Source organism: Coregonus lavaretus (assembly GCF_964263955.1).
Source record: "Coregonus lavaretus genome assembly, chromosome: 26".
NCBI lineage: Eukaryota > Metazoa > Chordata > Actinopteri > Salmoniformes > Salmonidae > Coregonus > Coregonus lavaretus.
Genome location: NC_140013.1, coordinates 22,603,463 through 22,623,007, shown reverse-complemented (window position 1 = coordinate 22,623,007; position 19,545 = coordinate 22,603,463). Strand labels below are relative to the sequence as shown.

At 41.6% G+C, this 19,545-nt stretch overlaps 1 protein-coding gene across 1 annotated transcript; it reads right to left on the bottom strand.

Moving 5' to 3' along the window:
* Positions 1-16,715: 16,715 nt before the first annotated feature.
* On the bottom strand, positions 16,716-19,456 carry LOC311101402 (dicarboxylate carrier UCP2-like). Its single transcript, XM_084142535.1, has 8 exons — positions 19,358-19,456; positions 19,011-19,126; positions 18,679-18,896; positions 18,189-18,396; positions 17,813-18,016; positions 17,594-17,695; positions 17,287-17,467; positions 16,716-17,141 (listed from the first exon to the last, which is right to left on the bottom strand). The coding sequence occupies exons 3-8, from the start codon at positions 18,802-18,804 to the stop codon at positions 17,027-17,029; spliced, it is 936 nt and encodes a 311-aa protein (XP_083998661.1). The 5' UTR covers positions 18,805-18,896; positions 19,011-19,126; positions 19,358-19,456; the 3' UTR covers positions 16,716-17,026.
* Between the last annotated feature and the right edge of the window lie 89 nt (positions 19,457-19,545).

Genomic DNA, 19,545 nt, shown 5'->3' with positions numbered 1-19,545 from the left:
AAGAAGCACATTAAGGTCCTGGAGTGGCCTAGCCAGTCTCCAGACCTTAATCCCATAGAAAATCTGTGGTGGGAGCTGAAGGTTCGAGTTGCCAAACGTCAGCCTCGAAACCTTAATGACTTGGAGAAGATCTGCAAAGAGGAGTGGAACAAAATCCCTCCTGAGATGTGTGCAAACCTGGTGGCCAACTACAAGAAACGTCTGACCTCTGTGATTGCCAACAAGAGTTTTGCCACCAAGTACTAAGTCATGTTTTGCAGAGGGGTCAAATACTTATTTCCCTCATTAAAATGCAAATCAATTTATAACATTTTTGACATGCGTTTTTCTGGATTTTTGTTGTTGTTATTCTGTCTCTCACTGTTGAAATAAACCTACCATTAAAATTATAGACTGATCATGTCTTTGTCAGTGGGCAAACATACAAAATCAGCAGGGGATCAAATACTTTTTTCCCTCATCAAGCTGCTTCATGCTACAGAAACAGGAGATTCTGCTGTAGAGATTCTGCCCTCAGACAAGGCTTACTTACTTAACCAACATTCAACTGTAACATCTCCCTGATATGGGAGACTACACTAACCTGGCTTTCCAACTTTGAATATTGAAAATATTTTCCAAATGCAATTTTGTAGAATTAAGGCATGCACATGAACTAGAAATAGCTTATTATTTAACAGGGTAAGTCAGAAAAAAAACGGTGGTTATTTGAATTAACTGTAATTGGCTTGTACATTTCTACATGTACAATACAAAACAAAATGACTATGACTTTTATTGGAAATAATAAGTCTAAACGCATCATAGATGACAACTGCCTACCGATTCCTGTCAACACAAACAGCACTAACTGCTAATCCCTCCCAAATCCACCACTAAAACGTTCACACCTACACAAATCAGATTTTCAGCAGCAAATTCATTCAACATAGCAAATTACATAAAGGAAGCATATTCATATTATGGTCATTTTACTTACATACAGCTTGAGGATCCTACATTGCCTGTCAGTGTGGATAAGCTGCATGGTCTGTCCTGCTGATGTTTAAGTGAGAAAACCCCTTTGTGTCTCAGGTCGGGACTTTCACTGCTGAGCCAAAGACTACAGGATTACTCCAGCCTTGAGGATAAACCCTGGCCGTATTTAGCCTCGTTAAGGTTATTCTGAGGGTAGCAATCAGTGTTTACATTGATAAACTTCACCCCTGGGCCAAAGCAACAGGGGAAAAAGGTAAGTGATTGGACATTACGAGTCATGGGGACATTAGGGGTGTGTCCCAAATGGCACCCTATTCCCTACATAGTGCACTACTTTTGACCAAACACCTATGGGCTCTGGTTAAAAGTAGTGCACTATATAGAGAATATGGTACAATTTGGGACACATACTAGGAGTTACGGCCAGGAAACTGTTAGATCTAATGGAGACAGGAGATTGTTAGGAAAACCACTGGAAGGGAAGGAGGAGCAGTGGTTGTGGAACAACCTTCTAATCTGTCTGTGATTTCTCAATGGACAATGCTATAGACATAATGGGAGTTAGCCGAGTTGAGTGTCCCAGTTCTTAAGCTTGCTGTTTACCTCAGAGCAAATTGGCTCAAGTGTTACATAAAACCCCTGGAAAGAAGTTTCCAACACTGAACATAGAATACCAATCAACCAGAAATTGTTGAAGATATTGTTTGTTTGGATAACTTCTAATACAAAACAATAAAATTGTAACAAAATATTTGAAATACAAAATAGCTATTGGATAATTGCAATCAATCCTGTTTATGCCAAAATAAAACTGCAGGTGTAACCTATTCCCAAATACTATATTATCACCATCACAGCCAATGCAATGTTAATCACAGAGTCTACAGGTAACTACAAAGGCAGATGAACCAAAATAACTGACTTTGCTGATAACTACTTAATTGAGGGAAAATATACTTGATACGACTGTGATACGATATGTGGTTCACCCAGCTATCACACATGATTGTGGCTAATGTTAGCAAGGTGGCTAACGTTAGCTAAGTTAGGGTTAGGAGTTACGTTAAAGAGTTAAGGTTAGGGTTAGGGGAAGGGTTGGCTAACATGCTAAGTAGTTACAAAGTAGCTAAAAAGTAGTAAGTAGTTGCAAAATTGCTAATTAGCTCAAATGATAAAGTCCGTGATGAGATTCAAACACGCAACCTTTGTGTTGCTAGACGATCGCGTTATACGCCTACCTATCCACCCCTACCAATCACCATACTTTTGTTTTTGCCTTAAGTAACCTTTTGTCTTATGTACCATACCAAACATAACATATCATACTAATTTGAGTGTCCCGGATTTTTAATTACTATGTTACGTCTAGTCCATGAGACCAGGCTGCAAAATACCCTTCATTTTACATTTAAGTCATTTAGCAGACACCCTTATCCAGAGCGACTTACAGTTAGTGAGTGCATACATTTTTCATACTGGCCCCCAGTGTGAATCGAACCCACAACCCTGGTGTTGCAAGTGCCATGCTCTACCAACTGAGCTACAGGAGGCCCTCCATTGCATTTGTCTTACAGTGCTATGTCATTAATCCAGAGACCGATGTGGATGCATTCTCCTGTCACCCCTTCTCTGATCGACTGCCTGAGCGGTGAGGTTTGCGATAATCAGATTTAATAACTTGTTGTGACAGCAACATATCAAACTAGAATAGACATGACAAGTTCATTTCCAACAAGCCCAGTCACATTTTGCAATAATTTAAGATATAGCTATTTACATGTATTATTATTAGTTTTCTTATTCTTAACTGAACTGGTTTAGGTAATACTGTGTACAGTGTTTTTGTAGTAGGTAGACTGACCTGTGTGAGGCTAGCTACAATAAGGATTAGTCACATTAGTGGAATTTGCTGTTTGCCTTCAAAATAAATGTCCCCCTTTGAAAATGATTCAAACAGATACAACTAGTGGAATCATGCCATATTTGGACTAGATCATGCTAAACAAGGTCGGAATGTTGTTATATAAATTCAACAAAATACAATAATTTGAAAAAATCTGTTGAAATCGCACTGTGGATGTATTAGACTTTATAATTGCATTGGGGGCATACTTACGTGTACTGTACAGCCTTACCTATGGATTGTGGGTCCATGAATTGGGGTATCAGCCTACTCAGTGACACCAACAGATTACAATTCTGAAGAGTTTACACAAATATTAGTGTCGTAGCACTTATTGCGGGACTTTGAAACCGGTCTGAAATGAACCACATTAAGCTCACCAGTCAACCTACTATAGGGATATTGAACATTCATATTGCAATGTACAGCATTACCTATAGATCTTGGGTCCATGAAATGGGTTCTCAGCCTACTTTGTGACAGGATTTAAGATACCCAATAATGACAAATTGCAATTAATCAGTATTTATCTAAAGAAACAATTTTCCAGAGGGAAGCAGAAAACAGCAACCAAATTGAGCCAATATAGGATCAACTGAAAAATTCTTCCCTGATCTCTCTTTAACACGACAACCGAGCAAGCTTCTGGAAAATACACAAATCATTAACAAACTATTTACAAGAAAAAGTAGATTGACCTATCAGGGCAGCCCCCAACCTGATCTTTAAAAACCCCTAAGGTTGATGTCCTTGCCCCCGCGGAAATCTAATTAGCATAATTGGATGCATGTCAATCCATCGCATCCGCCTATATCGCACTGCGGTGAAAGGTGACAGAGCTAGAGTGGTGTTTGTCAGACAATGAGAAAATCGGTCTTCTCTGTTTTGCTCTACGACCCCCACAAGCGTTTTGGGACTCGTCTGAAGTCGGTACAGCCGATCATGTCGGTTGTTTTTCTCTAGGAAGCCCAGGCCTCACAAGACTCGTCTGAAGGTCCCCGTTACCAGTTGAAAAAATTAATGGAAGTATATATGGAGACTGTTTAGTGCCAAAAATAATTAGTTAAATACATGTAAAAAAAAAAAAAAAAAAAAGTTTCCTAATCTTTCTTATATCTCTCTGATATAGGACAGACACTTCAGAACAAACTTCCTTTTGATTTTTTGGGGGGGACTATCTGTTGTTCCATGTCGTGAGTCTGTTATTCAATGCGTTTGTATGGGCTAATAGCAGTAAGGCCCAAAATACTTTTAAATCTTTTACATTTTTTGATACTTCAAGGGTTCTTAAAATTCAAAATCCCCCGGCTTAGACAGGGCTTGAGCCACATGCTGTTCAGGCTTTTGTTACAGACCAGTCCAACCACACCTGATTCTACTACTCTTGGTCATTTTGAGCAATTGATTAATAAAATAGGTGTGGTAGAATGGTGATTGAACAAAAGCCTGCTCATCCTGTGGCTCTGAGAGCAGGGTTAGCCACCCATGACAAATACTGTAAGATATGACATACTGTTAGGAAAATACCAGTCATAAGATGTGCTTATGAATATAAACACTATATTTAAAAGAAGATCAACACAACTTCCACTTTGTTCTCTCTTTGTGATTTCAGCTAATTCCAATGGTGAGGAGCATCACGTCTCAAAGGTTCCAGACTTTCAGCTCCTGAAAGACAAAGTTAAACCTCTGAGATTCAAGCACCATCTAAATGTCATTAGATGACTTCATTCATGTAATGATTCATTCAAAAATGATGATTTCACAACAGGCATATCATGAAATGATATCACTCAGCTAGATCTTTCTAAACAAGTACTTTGTTTTCTGTCAATTTATACACGTTTTTTGAAAACTCTTCAGAATTGTAATCTGTTGGTGTCACTGAGTAAGCTGATACCCCATTTCACGGACCCAATATCCATAGGTAAGGCTGTACAGTGCATATACACTACTGTTCAAAAGTTTGGGGTCACTTAGACATTTCCTTGTTTTCCATGAAAACATACATGAAATGAGTTTGAATAGGAAATATAGTAAAATGCATAGGAAATGTAGTCATTGACAAGGTTATAAATCCTCCATTTGCAGCAATTACAGCCTTGCAGACTTTTGGCATTCTAGTTGTCAATTTGTTGAGGTAATCTGAAGAGATTTCACCCCATGCTTCCTGAAGCACATCACACAAATTGGATTGGCTTGATGTGCACTTCTTACGTATCATACGGTCAAGCTGCTCCCACAACAGCTCAATAGGGTTGAGAGCCGGTGACTGTGCTGGCCACTCCATTATAGACAGAATGCCAGCGGACTGCTTCTTCCCTAAATAGTTATTGCATAGTTTGGAGCTGTGCTTTGGGTCATTTTCCTGTTGTAGGAGGAAATTAGCTCCAATCAAATGCCATCCACAGGGTATGGCAGGGTTCTTCAATTCCGGTCCTGGAGGGCCGAAACACTTCTGTTTTTTATTTCTACCTGGTAGTTAATTGCACTCACCTGGTGTCCCAGGTCTGAATTAGCCCCTGATTAGAAGGAGAGGATGAAAAACAGAGGTGTTTCGGCCCTCCAGGACCGGAATTGAAGAACCCTGGGGTATGGCATGGCGTTGCAAAATGGAGTGATAGCCTTCCTTCTTCAAGATCCCTTTTACCCTGTACAAATCTCCCACTTTACCACCACGAAAGCACCCCCAGACCATCACATTGCCTCCACCATGCTTGACAGATGGCATCAAGCACTCCTCCAGCATCTTTTAATTTGGTCTGCGTCTCACAAATGTTCTTCTTTGTGATCCGAACACCTCAAACTTCGATTTGTCTGTCCATAACACTTTTTTCCAATCTTCCTCTGTCCAGTCTGTGTTCTTTTGCCCATCTTAATCTTTTATTTTTATTGGCCAGTCTGAGATATGGCTTTTTCTTTGCAACTCTGCCTAGAAGGTCAGCATCCCAGAGTCGCCTCTTCACTGTTGACGTTGAGACTGGTGTTTTGCGGGTACTATTTAATGAAGCTGCCAGTTGAGAACCTGTGAGGCGTCTGTTTCTCAAACTAGACACTCTAATGTATTTGTCCTCTTGCTCAGTTGTGCACCGGGGCCTCCCACTCCTCTTTCTATTCTGGCTAGAGCCAGTTTGCGCTGTTCTGTGAAGGGTGTAGTACACAGCGTTGTACGAGATCTTCAGTTTCCTAGCAATTTCTCGCATGGAATAGCCTTCATTTCTCAGAACAAGAATAGACTGACGGGATTCAGAAGAAAGCTATTTGTTTCTGGCCATTTTGTTTCTGTAATTGAACCCACAATTGCTGATGCTCCAGATACTCAACTAGTCTCAAGAAGGCCAGTTGAATTGCTTCTTTAATCAGCACAACAGTATTCAGCTGTGCTAACATAATTGCAAAAGGGTTTTCTAATGATCAATTAGCCTTTTAAAATGATAAACTTGGATTAGCAAACACAACGTGCCATTGGAACACAGGACTGATGGTTGCTGATAATGGGCCTCTGTACGCCTATGTAGATATTCCATTACAAATCAGCCGTTTCCAGCTACAATAGCCATTTACAACATTAACAATGTCTACACTGTATTTCTGATCAATTTGATGATATTTTAATGGACAAAAAAAAATGATTTTCTTTCGAAAACAAGGACATTTCTAAGTGACCCCAAACGTTTGATTGGTAGTGTACAGTGAGGGAAAAAAGTATTTGATCCCCTGCTGATTTTGTACGTTTGCCCACTGACAAAGAAATGATCTGTCTATAATTTTAATGGTAGGTTTATTTGAACAGTTAGAGACAGAATAACAAAAGAATCCAGAAAAACGCATGTCAAAAATGTTATAAATTGATTTGCATTTTAATGAGAGAAATAAGTATTTGACCCCCTCACAATCAGAAAGATTTTGGCTCCCAGGTGTCTTTTATACAGGTAACGAGCTGAGATTAGGAGCACACTCTTGAAGGGAGTGCTCCTAATCTAAGTTTGTTACCTACAGAGGGGGAAAAAAAGTATTTAGTCAGCCACCAATTGTGCAAGTTCTCCCACTTAAAAAGATGAGAGAGGCCTGTAATTTTCATCATAGGTACACGTCAACTATGACAGACAAAATGAGAGAAAAAAAATCCAGAAAATCACATTGTAGGATTTTTTATGAATTTATTTGCAAATTATGGTGGAAAATAAGTATTTGGTCAATAACAAAAGTTTCTCAATACTTTGTTATATACCCTTTGTTGGCAATGACACAGGTCAAACGTTTTCTGTAAGTCTTCACAAGGTTTTCACACACTATTTTGGCCCATTCCTCCATGCAGATCTCCTCTAGAGCAGTGATGTTTTGGGGCTGTCGCTGGGCAACACAGATTTTCAACTCCCTCCAAAGATTTTCTATGGGGTTGAGATCTGGAGACTGGCTAGGCCACTCCAGGACCTTGAAATGCTTCTTACGAAGCCACTCCTTCGTTGCCTGGGCGGTGTGTTTGGGATCATTGTCATGCTGAAAGACCCAGCCACGTTTCATCTTCAATGCCCTTGCTGATGGAAGGAGGTTTTCACTCAAAATCTCACGATACATGGCCCCATTCATTATTTCCTTTACACGGATCAGTCGTCCTGGTCCCTTTGCAGAAAAACAGCCCCAAAGCATGATGTTTACACCCCCATGCTTCACAGTAGGTATGGTGTTCTTTGGATGCAACTCAGCATTCTTTGTCCTCCAAACACGACGAGTTGAGTTTTTACCAAAAAGTTCTATTTTGGTTTCATCTGACCATATAACATTCTCCCAATCCTCTTCTGGATCATCCAAATGCACTCTAGCAAACTTCAGACGGGCCAGGACATGTACTGGCTTAAGCAGGGGGACACGTCTGGAACTGCAGGATTTGAGTCCCTGGCGGCGTAGTGTGTTACTGATGGTAGGCTTTGTTACTTTGGTCCCAGCTCTCTGCAGGTCATTCACTAGGTCCCCCTGTGTGGTTCTGGGATTTTTGCTCACCGTTCTTGTGATCATTTTGACCCCACGGGGTGAGATCTTGCGTGGAGCCCCAGATCGAGGGAGATTATCAGTGGACTTGTATGTCTTCCATTTCCTAATAATTGCTCCCACAGTTGATTTCTTCAAACCAAGCTGCTCACCTATTGCAGATTCAGTCTTCCCAGCCTGGTGCAGGTCTACAATTTTGTTTCTGGTGTCCTTTGACAGCTCTTTGGTCTTGGCCATACTGGAGTTTGGAGTGTGACTGTTTGAGGTTGTGGACAGGTGTCTTTTATACTGATAACAAGTTCAAACAGGTGCTATTAATACAGGTAACGAGTGGAGGACAGAGGAGCCTCTTAAAGAAGAAGTTACAGGTCTGTGAGAGCCAGAAATCTTGCTTGTTTGTAGGTGACCAAATACTTATTTTCCACCATAATTTGCAAATAAATTCATTAAAAATCCTACAGTGTGATTTTCTGGATTTTTTTTTCTTAATTTGTCTGTCATAGTTGACGTGTACCTATGATGAAAATTACAGGCCTCTCTCATCTTTTTAAGTGGGAGAACTTGCACAATTGGTGGCTGACTAAATACTTTTTTTCCCCACTGTATATAAAAGACACCTGTCCACAGAAGCAATCAATCAATCAGATTCCAAACTCTCCACCATGGCCAAGACCAAAGAGCTCTCCAAGGATGTCAGGGACAAGATTGTAGACCTACACAAGGCTGGAATGGGCTACAAGACCATCGCCAAGCAGCTTGGTGAGAAGGTGACAACAGTTGGTGTGATTATTCGCAAATGGAAGAAACACAAATTAACTGTCAATCTCCCTCGGCCTGGGGCTCCATGCAAGATCTCACCTTGTGGAGTTGCAATGATCATGAGAACAGTGAGGAATCAGCCCAGAACTACACGGGAGGATCTTGTCAATGATCTCAAGGCAGCTGGGACCATAGTCACCAAGAAAAACATTTGGTAGCACACTACGCCGTGAAACTGAAATCCTGCAGCGCCCGCAAGGTCCCCCTGCTCAAGAAAGCACATATACAGGGCCGTCTGAAGTTTGCCAATGAACATCTGAATGATTCAGAGGAGAACTGGGTGAAAGTGTTGTGGTCAGATGAGACCAAAATCGAGCTTTTTGGCATCAACTCAACTCGCTGTGTTTGGAGGAGGAGGAGGAATGCTGCCTATGACCCCAAGAACACCATCCCCACCGTCAAACATGGAGGTGGAAACATTATGCTTTGGGGGTGTTTTTCTGCTAAGGGGACAGGACAACTTCACCGCATCAAAGGGACGATGGACGGGGCCATGTACCGTCAAATCTTGGGTGAGAACCTCCTTCCTTCAGCCAGGGCATTGAAAATGGGTCGTGGATGGGTATTCCAGTATGACAATGACCCAAAACACACGGACAAGGCAACAAAGGAGTGGCTCAAGAAGAAGCACATTAAGGTCCTGGAGTGGCCTAGCCAGTCTCCAGACCTTAATCCCATAGAAAATCTGTGGAGGGAGCTGAAGGTTCGAGTTGCCAAACGTCAGTCTCAAAACCTTAATGACTTGGAGAAGATCTGCAAAGAGGAGTGGAACAAAATCCCTCCTGAGATGTGTGCAAACCTGGTGGCCAACTACAAGAAACGTCTGACCTCTGTGATTGCCAACAAGGGTTTTGCCACCAAGTACTAAGTCATGTTTTGCAGAGGGGTCAAATACTTATTTCCCTCATTAAAATGCAAATCAATTTATAACATTTTTGACATGCGTTTTTCTGGATTATTTTGTTGTTATTCTGTCTCTCACTGTTCAAATAAATCTACCATTAAAATTATAGACTGATCATGTCTTTGTCAGTGGGCAAACGTACAAAATCAACAGGGGATCAAATACTTTTTTCCCTCACTGTAAGTATGTGCGATTTCAACTGATTTTGACTTTTATTGTGCCAAATTAACTAATTGTCTTTTGTTTAATTTATATAACAACATTCCAAACTTGTTTAGCATTATCTAATCCAAATATGGCATTATTCCACTATTTGTATCACTTTCAATGGGGACTGCAAATTCCACTACTGTGGTTAGCTTCACACAGCTACACTAAACCCTAACCATTTAAATTGTATTTTTATTTAAACCAGGTATGTTGACTGAGAAAACATTGTAATTTAAAGCAATGACCATGGAAATAATTACAGGGGAGACGAGATGAATGAGCCAATTGGAAGCTGGGGATGATTAGGTGGCCATGATGGTATGAGAGCCAGATTGGAAATTTAGCCAGGACACCAGGGTTAACACCCCTACTCTTACAATAAGTGCCATAGGATCTTTAGTGACCAGAGAGAGTCAGGACACCTGTTCAGCAACCCATTCGAAAGACCCTACACAGAGAAATGTACCCAATCACTGCCCTGGGGCATTGGGATATTTTTTTGGACCAGAGAGAAGAGTGCCTCCTACTGGCCCTCCAAAACAATCTGTTCTCCCATCCAGGGACTGACCAGGACCCACCCTTCTCAGCTTCAGTGGAAAGCCAGCAGTGGGATGCAGGGTGTTATCAACTTCAATGCGGTAGGGATGTCCCAATGATACCGGATAGCATGGACCATATAGGAGACGGAGTGTTCTGATTGGCCCTGACGCCTTCAGAGCGAGTCTGAAAGCTCCCCCTGTAAAAATAGGTGGGGTTTATGACTTTGTGGTAACTAGTGACGACCCTCCCGCGACGTTCCAGTAATACAGTACTCAATATAATCTCAGAAACACGTGTTCTTCTCAAAACCTACAGCAGAGGTCGACACTTTCCATTTTTATTTTAGAGCGTGGTCTATGTTGCTCTTCATTGGAAGGGTAAACTGCAGTTTGATGGTGAAGATAATGACACTGTCATGTCATTACGGGTTACTGGGGTGATGATCGTTCGTAATTAAGCACCCGGTGCGCACCATGGGGACCAAATAAAGGAACATTTCCAGATAAAAAGTATGTTGCTTGGACATGATGCTCAGGCATTGCGACTCAAAGTTGGTATCTGACCAATTAAGGGTTTTGAGAACTGTTGAATTGCGGGAGCTTCTGCAGGATGAGAAAAAAATTAGCCAGATCATCAGATTCAGCCAAAAGGTATTTTCCCTTTATTTACTGAAAATCTTATACACAGTTTGATGTTACTGTGTGTATAACGAGTATTTTGTTTCTTGTTTTTTAGTGATGCAACTTTCTATTCACTTTAGAATGGGTATATTTTGAGGGTCAGCAAATATTGTAATATAGTTATTAGTTCCTGTAAAATATGACAAAATACAGGATATTATTAGGATCATTAGTAAGAAATGACAAAAACTGTTTTTGGGAAAGTCATTATCCTGTCCAGTTTCAGGGGCTTCAGGGGGCAAAGGAGACTGTGTTGGTCTCCAACAGTAGATTGGCAGAGACCAGTCTCTCTCATGAGCCAGAGCTGAGTACTGGTAAGCTATGGTTAGCCAAGAAGTACCAGGAACTGGAGAAACTTACCAATATCATCCAAGCCTAAGAGAACCAACTTGGTGAGTTTGAAAGTCAAATTGTTTAATATTATTTGGGGGAACATCAAAGTTCCAGAATGCTTGTCATTCTCTCCAACTGCTTCTGCAATTTTGTCAGTTAGTCACAACCGTGTTTATGCCCCTTTTATTATACAAATCTACTGTTGCCTTTCTAGTAGTTTTACTAGATAAACGTAGCCTTGACATGGTCCAGTGGCTTCTCCTGAACAAGCTGGCCCACTCTGAAGAAGAATGTGCAGTAAGGCTGGAATAATTGTGTAACACAAAGGATCAATTAAGCAATCATATTCTTATCACAAACCACAAAGGCCCACTGAGAATCACAATAGTAGGGAGCCTCCGTCAGTTGACTTCCCCCTGAGCCCCCCTCCCAATATCTGCCATGTTTTCTATGGCCTCATCCCTGCTATTATTCTGCCTAATGTCTACCACTCCTTCAGCTCTACTCCGGTCACCTGCCGGATAGGACCACATCATCAACAGTGCTCAACTTATGAGGCCTGTAGCCTCACCTTTTGACACTGGCCAGCCTGTAGGCCTTAGAGCGTATGGAAAGGGACATGCTCCCAGGTGGCCAGCCAGGCCTGTACGTCTGCAGTGACTCAACAACATACAGCCCAGACATCATCAGCAGGACACACCGCCGCATTGACACTGTTGGGTAGAAAGGGCATCAACTGTTACTCTCTGGACTATAATGAATTTGTGTACTTTATGATTGTGTCTGTAAAATAGCACCACAGAGTTGAAACAAGTTGATTGACAAAATAAACAAGTTGATTAAGAAGGTTGAATAAACACAACACATTGTGAATTTTGTTTTATATCCAGGCTCCCCTCAAACATGTCATTGTAACATCATACTGTAGGCATCAATGCTTTCTTGGGTTAGGAAAACCCTGATCTCACTGTGCCTCAGTGCAGTAGGTCTCAAGGTGAACTTGAACTCTTCAACTAGCTACACTTGATAGCTCAGATCATCCTCTCTCCACAGAGACTCCTGCTAAGGTCAGCCAAGGACCACGTCTGGAACTGTCAAACTGCGAGCTTCTTCAAGACTCAAAATTACACATTCACTATACTTTTTATTACATCCAAACCTAATGTTGATTAATTGTTCAGAAAATTCATAATAAAAGCACAGCTGCCTGACTCCATTGAATGACAGGAAAATTACTTCTCACTCAACATCTACAAAACAAAGGAGATGATCGTGGACTTCAGGAAACAGGCTGAAGAAATTTGGCTTATCACCTAAAACCCTCACAAACTTTTACAGATGCACAATTGAAAGCATCCTGTCGGGCTGTATCACCGCCTGGTGCGGTAACTGCACTGCCCACAACCGCAGGGCTCTCCAGAGGGTGGTGCGGTCTGCCGTACGCATTACCGGGGGCAAACTACCCGCCCTCCAAGACACATACAGCCAGGGGCGGTGTGTTCAATAGGGCGATATGGGCGACGCACTGCCAAACGGGAAAAGGAAGGGATTTTTTTTCTAATCAATTATATCACGGCAACAGTAGTTATCAGTGTTCTAATCTGATCTGACTGCCACTAAATGTCAAATCAGGCTAAAGTCGTGCTTCAAATGGCCCCGCCCGTTTTTGGGGCGATTTCAGTCATGTTGAAAATCGCCCAGAAGTCTGTCATAGACTCCCATGTAAAATCTATTTTTTTCAAATTTCAAAGCTTTCAATACAATCTCTATGGGTGTCTGTGGGCTTGCACTTACGCGCTTTCGTCATACGTGACGTAACCATGAACGTAACTAAGAAAATAGCGGCTAGCAGCGTCTCTGTTGCGACCTGCAGTGTGGCGTTATCTTATGTTTTTAATTTGTACACTTAGTGGCGTTATTTTATGTTTTTAATTTGTACACTTAGTTTACAAACATTCTGCCAACCATGGATTTCCAGTGGTGGGTTTTGGACTGATCTTGTTGATCGTGTACATACCCGCTACGAACGGACTAAATAATGAAAACGCTGCTGGCAGCGGAATCCAATACAGCTGGGAGACTTGGCTGGATGACAGAGTCCCGGACAGAGAAGTGGAGCCGGCCGGCTTCACCCTGGTCAGAGCGGACCGCGATCTGACACAGTCACAGGGAAAATCGATCCTGGTAAGAGAGCGACTCTGTACCCCCGACATTGAACTGCTTTCTGTGTCACTGCGACCTTACTATCTGCCCCGTGAGTTCCCCCAATTGTTTGTTACCGTTGTGTACTGTTGATAATCACAAGTTTACTGGAGAACTGAGACCAAGTAGAGACTTTGGACAGGGTGGATATGGTATAATAAAGGCAGTTTATTCAGAGGTAAAGATATCTGGAATCGCGTGCACGGACTCGTTCGTCAAACTCTTAGGGAGCTATCTGAAGAGAGCCCCGAAAACATTGTGTGCAGACATTTTATACAATAAATGATGTAGGTTGAATCTAGTAGTTCTGATCTTCTGATTGGTCCTGATGAGTTGGGCGAGGTCCCCTCCACTGTTGCATTGGCTCTGAGTCGGGTTCTCTGTCTTCAAATGTTCAGCCTAAAGAGAGGGGATTTTTTTGTGTGTGTGTGTGTGTGTTTAACAGTGATGATGTGTGTGTGTGTGTGTGTTATCAGTGATGATGTGTGTGTGTGTGTGTGTGTGTGTGTGTGTGTGTGTGTGTGTCCTCAGAGCAAGAACTCGTGAGTTGGAAGAACTGAGAGACCTATGGCGTGGGTGTTGTCCTTGGCCACCTGCTGACAAGGCTGACAAGATAGGACTCTTTTGTCCATTGTTATAGGATAGGAACAGCATTGATTGAAAACAAACGCCCAACACAAAATGGGTCATGCACAAGATTTTAGTCAGACCAAGCTATAACATTATATATTTACTACGACAGTACATTCAACCAAAAGCTAATATAACAAAGGCATCAGAGATTATTTATAATCTGTCACAGAAACTGGAATCCATCTCCCCAGATCAGTCAATAAATGCTTCTGGTATTGACTTATATGCTGCCCCTGTCTTCATGTTGTTGCTGGACATATCTTTTTTTAAATGTGTGTAGGTCACCTAAATCATCAGAAAAATTGCCCCTCCTGAGAATTTTTTCAGGAGCCGCCACTGCATACAGCACCTGATGTCACAGGAAGGCCAAAAATATCATCAAGTACATCAACCACCCGAGCCACTGCCTGTTCACACCACTATCATCCAGAAGGCGAGGTCAGTACAGGTGCATCAAAGCTGGGACCGAGAGAATGAAAAACAGCTTCTATCGCAAGGCCTTCAGACTGTTAAATAGCCATCACTAGCACATTAGAGGCTGCTGCTGCCTGTTGAAATCACTGGCCACTTTAAGAAATGGAACACTAGTCACTTTAATAATGTTTACATATCTTGCATTACTCATCTCATATGTATATACTGCATTCTATTCTATAATATTCTTCTGTATCTTAGTCCATGCCGCTCTGTCATTGCTTGTCCATATGTGAATAAATTCTTAAATCCCATTCCTTACTTTTTTGTGTGTATTGGGTACATGTTGTGAAATTGTTAGATATTACTGCACTGTCGGAGCTAGAAGCACAAGCATTTCGCTATAACATCTGCTAAACACGTGTATGTGACACTAACACTCTGCCTACCGTACTCAATGATGGTCATTTGTTCCCACAGTTATGTGGATCACCAGGCCAAGGATTCATCAGCCATAGGGTTAGCCAGACTGCCATCTAACCTAATCAAGGTCACTGCACTAATTAGCTGTCAGAGAGGCCAGTGAGTTTACAGGAGCTGATTAGTGATGCGGTGGATGTGAAGGCCTTTGTCAGACAGCTTACTTCTGTTACAGCTATGTCAGCAGCCCCTATTGACCTAAGTGGCTCAAATTGGTCAATTTTCTCATCTGTCAGCTAATCATCACGCGCCTGTCATCTCCACATCTCTGCGTCTCTCCTTTCTCGGTTGAAGTTAATGGGCTCCAATTCTTTTATTTCAATAAGTGAGCACTATACAATTTGCAGGCCACAAATGACCCTACAAATGAGTTTGGATTCAATGACACTATCCCATCACTGAAAGGAACCTCAATGCACAGCAATACCAAATAAGGCTATCACTCAGGAATACATCTTCATGAGGGTGTTTATATTTCCTTCCTAGAACAACTAGCTATGAGTATTGGGATTGTGGTGTATCAGTGTCACTATCCGTTGGTATAGTAGGTATTAGGTGACTCTTAGAGGGGTTTAAGAATACATGTGGGACAGCTTTGGCTGACCTAGTTCTGTAAATGTTCTTTAACTAACAAGCGCCTGTGGGTTGCATTCCAAATGGCACCCTATTCCCCATGGGCCCTGGTCAAAAGTAGTGCACCCCTGCACATCAACTCGGCACTGGTACTCCCTGCATTTAGCCATGTTATTTATTTTTTTACTTGTTATTCACTGTGTATTTATTCCTCGTGTCACTATTTCTATTTTAAAAATATATTTTTTTACTCTGCATTGTTGGAAAAGGACCCGTAAGTAAGCATTTCACTGTCAGTCTACATCTGTTATTTTTTTAAAGTTATTTTTTTAAACCTTTATTTAACTAGGCAAGTCAGTTAAGAACAAATTATTATTTACAATGATGGCCTACACCAGCCAAACCTGGACGACGCTGGACCAATTGTGCGCCGCCTTATGGGACTCCCAATCACAGCCGGTTGTGATACAGTCTGGAATCGAACCAGGTCTGTAGTGACGCCTCAAGCACTGAGATGCAGTGCCTTAGACCGCTGCGCCACTCGTTTTCTAAGTATGTGACAAATAAATGTTATTTGAATAGGAAATACGGTGTCATTTGGGACGCACCTCTGAACACTAAACAGAAAAAGGCTACCACAGACAGCCATTCTGAAATTCAGTTATTTTACTAATAATAAATAATATTTTACTTCTAAAATAGCATAACAGGACATAATAAATAACATATTTAGGACATCCTACATTCATAATTCTTTTGGACTCTTCAAGGCTTGGTCCAAAATTGCAGTTACTGCATACCAGCAGTAAAAAAGTAATATCAAACAACTTAAAGTTCTCATACGTTACAAATAGGCATTATAAACAACACAACTTAAATAACATTTGATGGTCACATTATGCAACTTATCGACCAGCGAGGAAGCATAATACAGTATCCCTAACCTAAACGTAAGCTAGATAAACCACTATCACTAGTATATCAGGCCATTCATTCCATTATTGAGTCACAAAGTTGTATCAATAGTCTCTGTGTGTGGCTCATGGTCTCGCTGTCTGGTACAAGGCGACATAGAGTCGCGTGGGGTCACATCCCTGCAGGGGGCGTACTTTCCTGTCCAGAAGTCAGACTCGTAGCCTGAGTGCCAGTCTGTTTGTGCCATCATGCCAACTCCTTGTCACTCATTGTCAAGGCTTGACAAGGACATCAATGGAGTTGGCAAGAGCACAAACAGATCTGGGACCAGGCTAATACTTGTGTGGTTCCTCCTTTAGATGAAGATGTGCTCTGCCTATACAGGCGGTCATGGCTTTGAACATCAAAGTCAGTAGGAGAAATCCACATAGCAGTCAGTCAGGATGAGACAGGTTAGATAGGAGACTCCCAGGACTGCTGTGCTCTCATCACGTGTTTCTTGATTTGCTCATATGTGACAAACATTACAATGTTCCAGGATCCAAGGCGAAGGAAAGAAGGCATGAACCTGGAGGGGAAGGAGAACCAGATTATTTAACCAAGCTGAACGATTTCCTTAATTCACTGTTGATATCTAGGAATGATCTTGATTCAGCCAAAGATTATTTGAAAGCAATTGGAATTTAGAAATGTGGCTTTTCATTACTCCACACCCTTTATAGAAGGCTTTGGGTCCCTCATTTCTCATCATCGTAACAGCACAGTTAATAGCACTGTTGTATTTTCCAGCTGAAGAGTTCATGAACCGGGTCTTCACTACATCTACAGGAGACGCCACAATAGTGGTGATGAAACCGGCACTGAAGGCTGCCGTGAAATGGCAGGGCAGGTTATCTGAAACCCCCCCCCAAAAAAACATAAAACATTGAAATTATTGTATTACTTAATATACACTTCGAAGTACTTGAAACTATTCAAATGTACCCTGTGTGGTGTAAAACAAATCACATGCCTGCTTACCAGTCATTATGTTATACTTAAGGATAAGTTCCTTGATGATGTCATAAGTCACCAGCTCCGAACAGTTCACTATGGCGTTACGAGTTATGTTTGGGCCACAACCTGGAAGAGAAATGATGAATGAAACTGGTCATTACAATTTCAGAATCATCTTTGTATGCATGCAAAGCAAATGTAATGTACCAAATTGGACTGAAATTCAAACTGCATTAGGCCTACCTTTCCAGAGCCCTCTGATGCCCTCAGTCCTGGCGATGGTCCTGTAGGCATCCATGGTGCCGCTATATCTCTTCACCCCCTCCCCTTCTGCTCCCCTGACTTGAGCCTGGAACCGTACTTTCACCACGTCTGTTGGCTGAGCAAAGGCTACTGCCATGGCCCCGGTCGTACAGCCTGCCATCAGCCGACTCCCAATGCCTGCATCTATGAGTAGAGAGGAGTAGCGAGGATGAGAGATGCAGTCATAAAACACCCAAGCCACATTATTTCAGCCACATTCATGATCTTCTACTTCCACTAACTCAGATAAAAATGTGATTGAGAGATAAATAAACAGGTATTTTATACTGAAAATGTCTGTTAGGAGGTAACGTACTGTCTGTGCCCCGGGTGTAGAACTGCTTCATGGAGTCATAGAGGCCGATGCGGACCGAGGCGAAGCTCATCTGTCTCTGGAGACCCGCCACCAGGCCGTTATAGAGGCTCCTGGGCCCCTCTGTTTTCACCATGGTGTTAATGGTGCCAAACACACCTCTGTACTTCACCACCATCTTCCCTTCAGAGGACTTGGACTCGCCCTGGATCTAAGACAAACACAAGTTTTATTAATCTTTGTATTGAAAGTAATCCTAGTAACACAATTCAATCAAGACAGGATACCTTTACATAATCATTATATAAAACATGGCTACATTGCAATGACCATACTAGCATACCACTTAAGAGTACATGGCCAATACGTTGCATCATTCTAAATAGTATACCGTACTAGTGAAGATAATGGAACAAACAATTACTTACTTTTTTAGCATAATCATGGTTACAAAAATCATTGTACTGTATGTAAAGCATGTGCACCCTCTCACCTGCAACCTAACTTTAGCTGTGTCCAAGGGGAAGGTGATCAGGTCAGCAATACAGGCTGCAGTTCCAGCACCAAAGAACTTAACAGCTGCTGTAGGGGCCAAGTCTGTGGGCTTCACTCCAACCATGACTGAGATGGTGCAGATAATCTCCCAAAGAGAGTACTGAAGGTCTTACAAGTACAGTAGATAGACTGTAGTTAAATAAGTTCTGTCCGTTCCTAAAGAGAATAGAGCAAATAGTAAGTAATCAGGATGAATCAAAGAACAAATAAAGACAGCTTTTTGGTCAGTATCAATGAATAATTATTGTAAGCAGCCCAAATCACACTTACTTGGACAGATGCAAGTGATATTCAAGTTTCAGGTATTGGAAAGTTGTCTTTATGAATGTAAGATCCTCTTGTCTTTTGTTGTTCCATAAAATTGCTCCAAAAAAGCATACCACTGCCTGTGAAACATATGAACATGAAACAAACCAATATGAAAAAAATACTTTGGCAAGCCCTATAAGCATGCGTAAAATTAAAATACGCTTTTAAAATTTGTCGTACAATTTAGGCCCGATCTCAAATTCTAAATTAAAGCAGTAGATAAATGTTAAGCAGACATTAGACAGGCAAAATGGATCTTGAACAAACTAGCAATAAAACAACAAATATTGGTATAACATTAGGCTTACCTGATTGGAATAAAAAGTACTGTAATCCAAAATGTGTTCTATAGAGGAGCACTGGTTTGAGAGAGTTAGGATTTGATTTTCACGCCCAGGGGTGGGTGTGGGTTATTATAGCTTGCCCGTCCCTTGTCACACATATTTCCATGACATAAGTTGACCTGAAAAGTATGCGTAAGCCTGTGTCGTACATG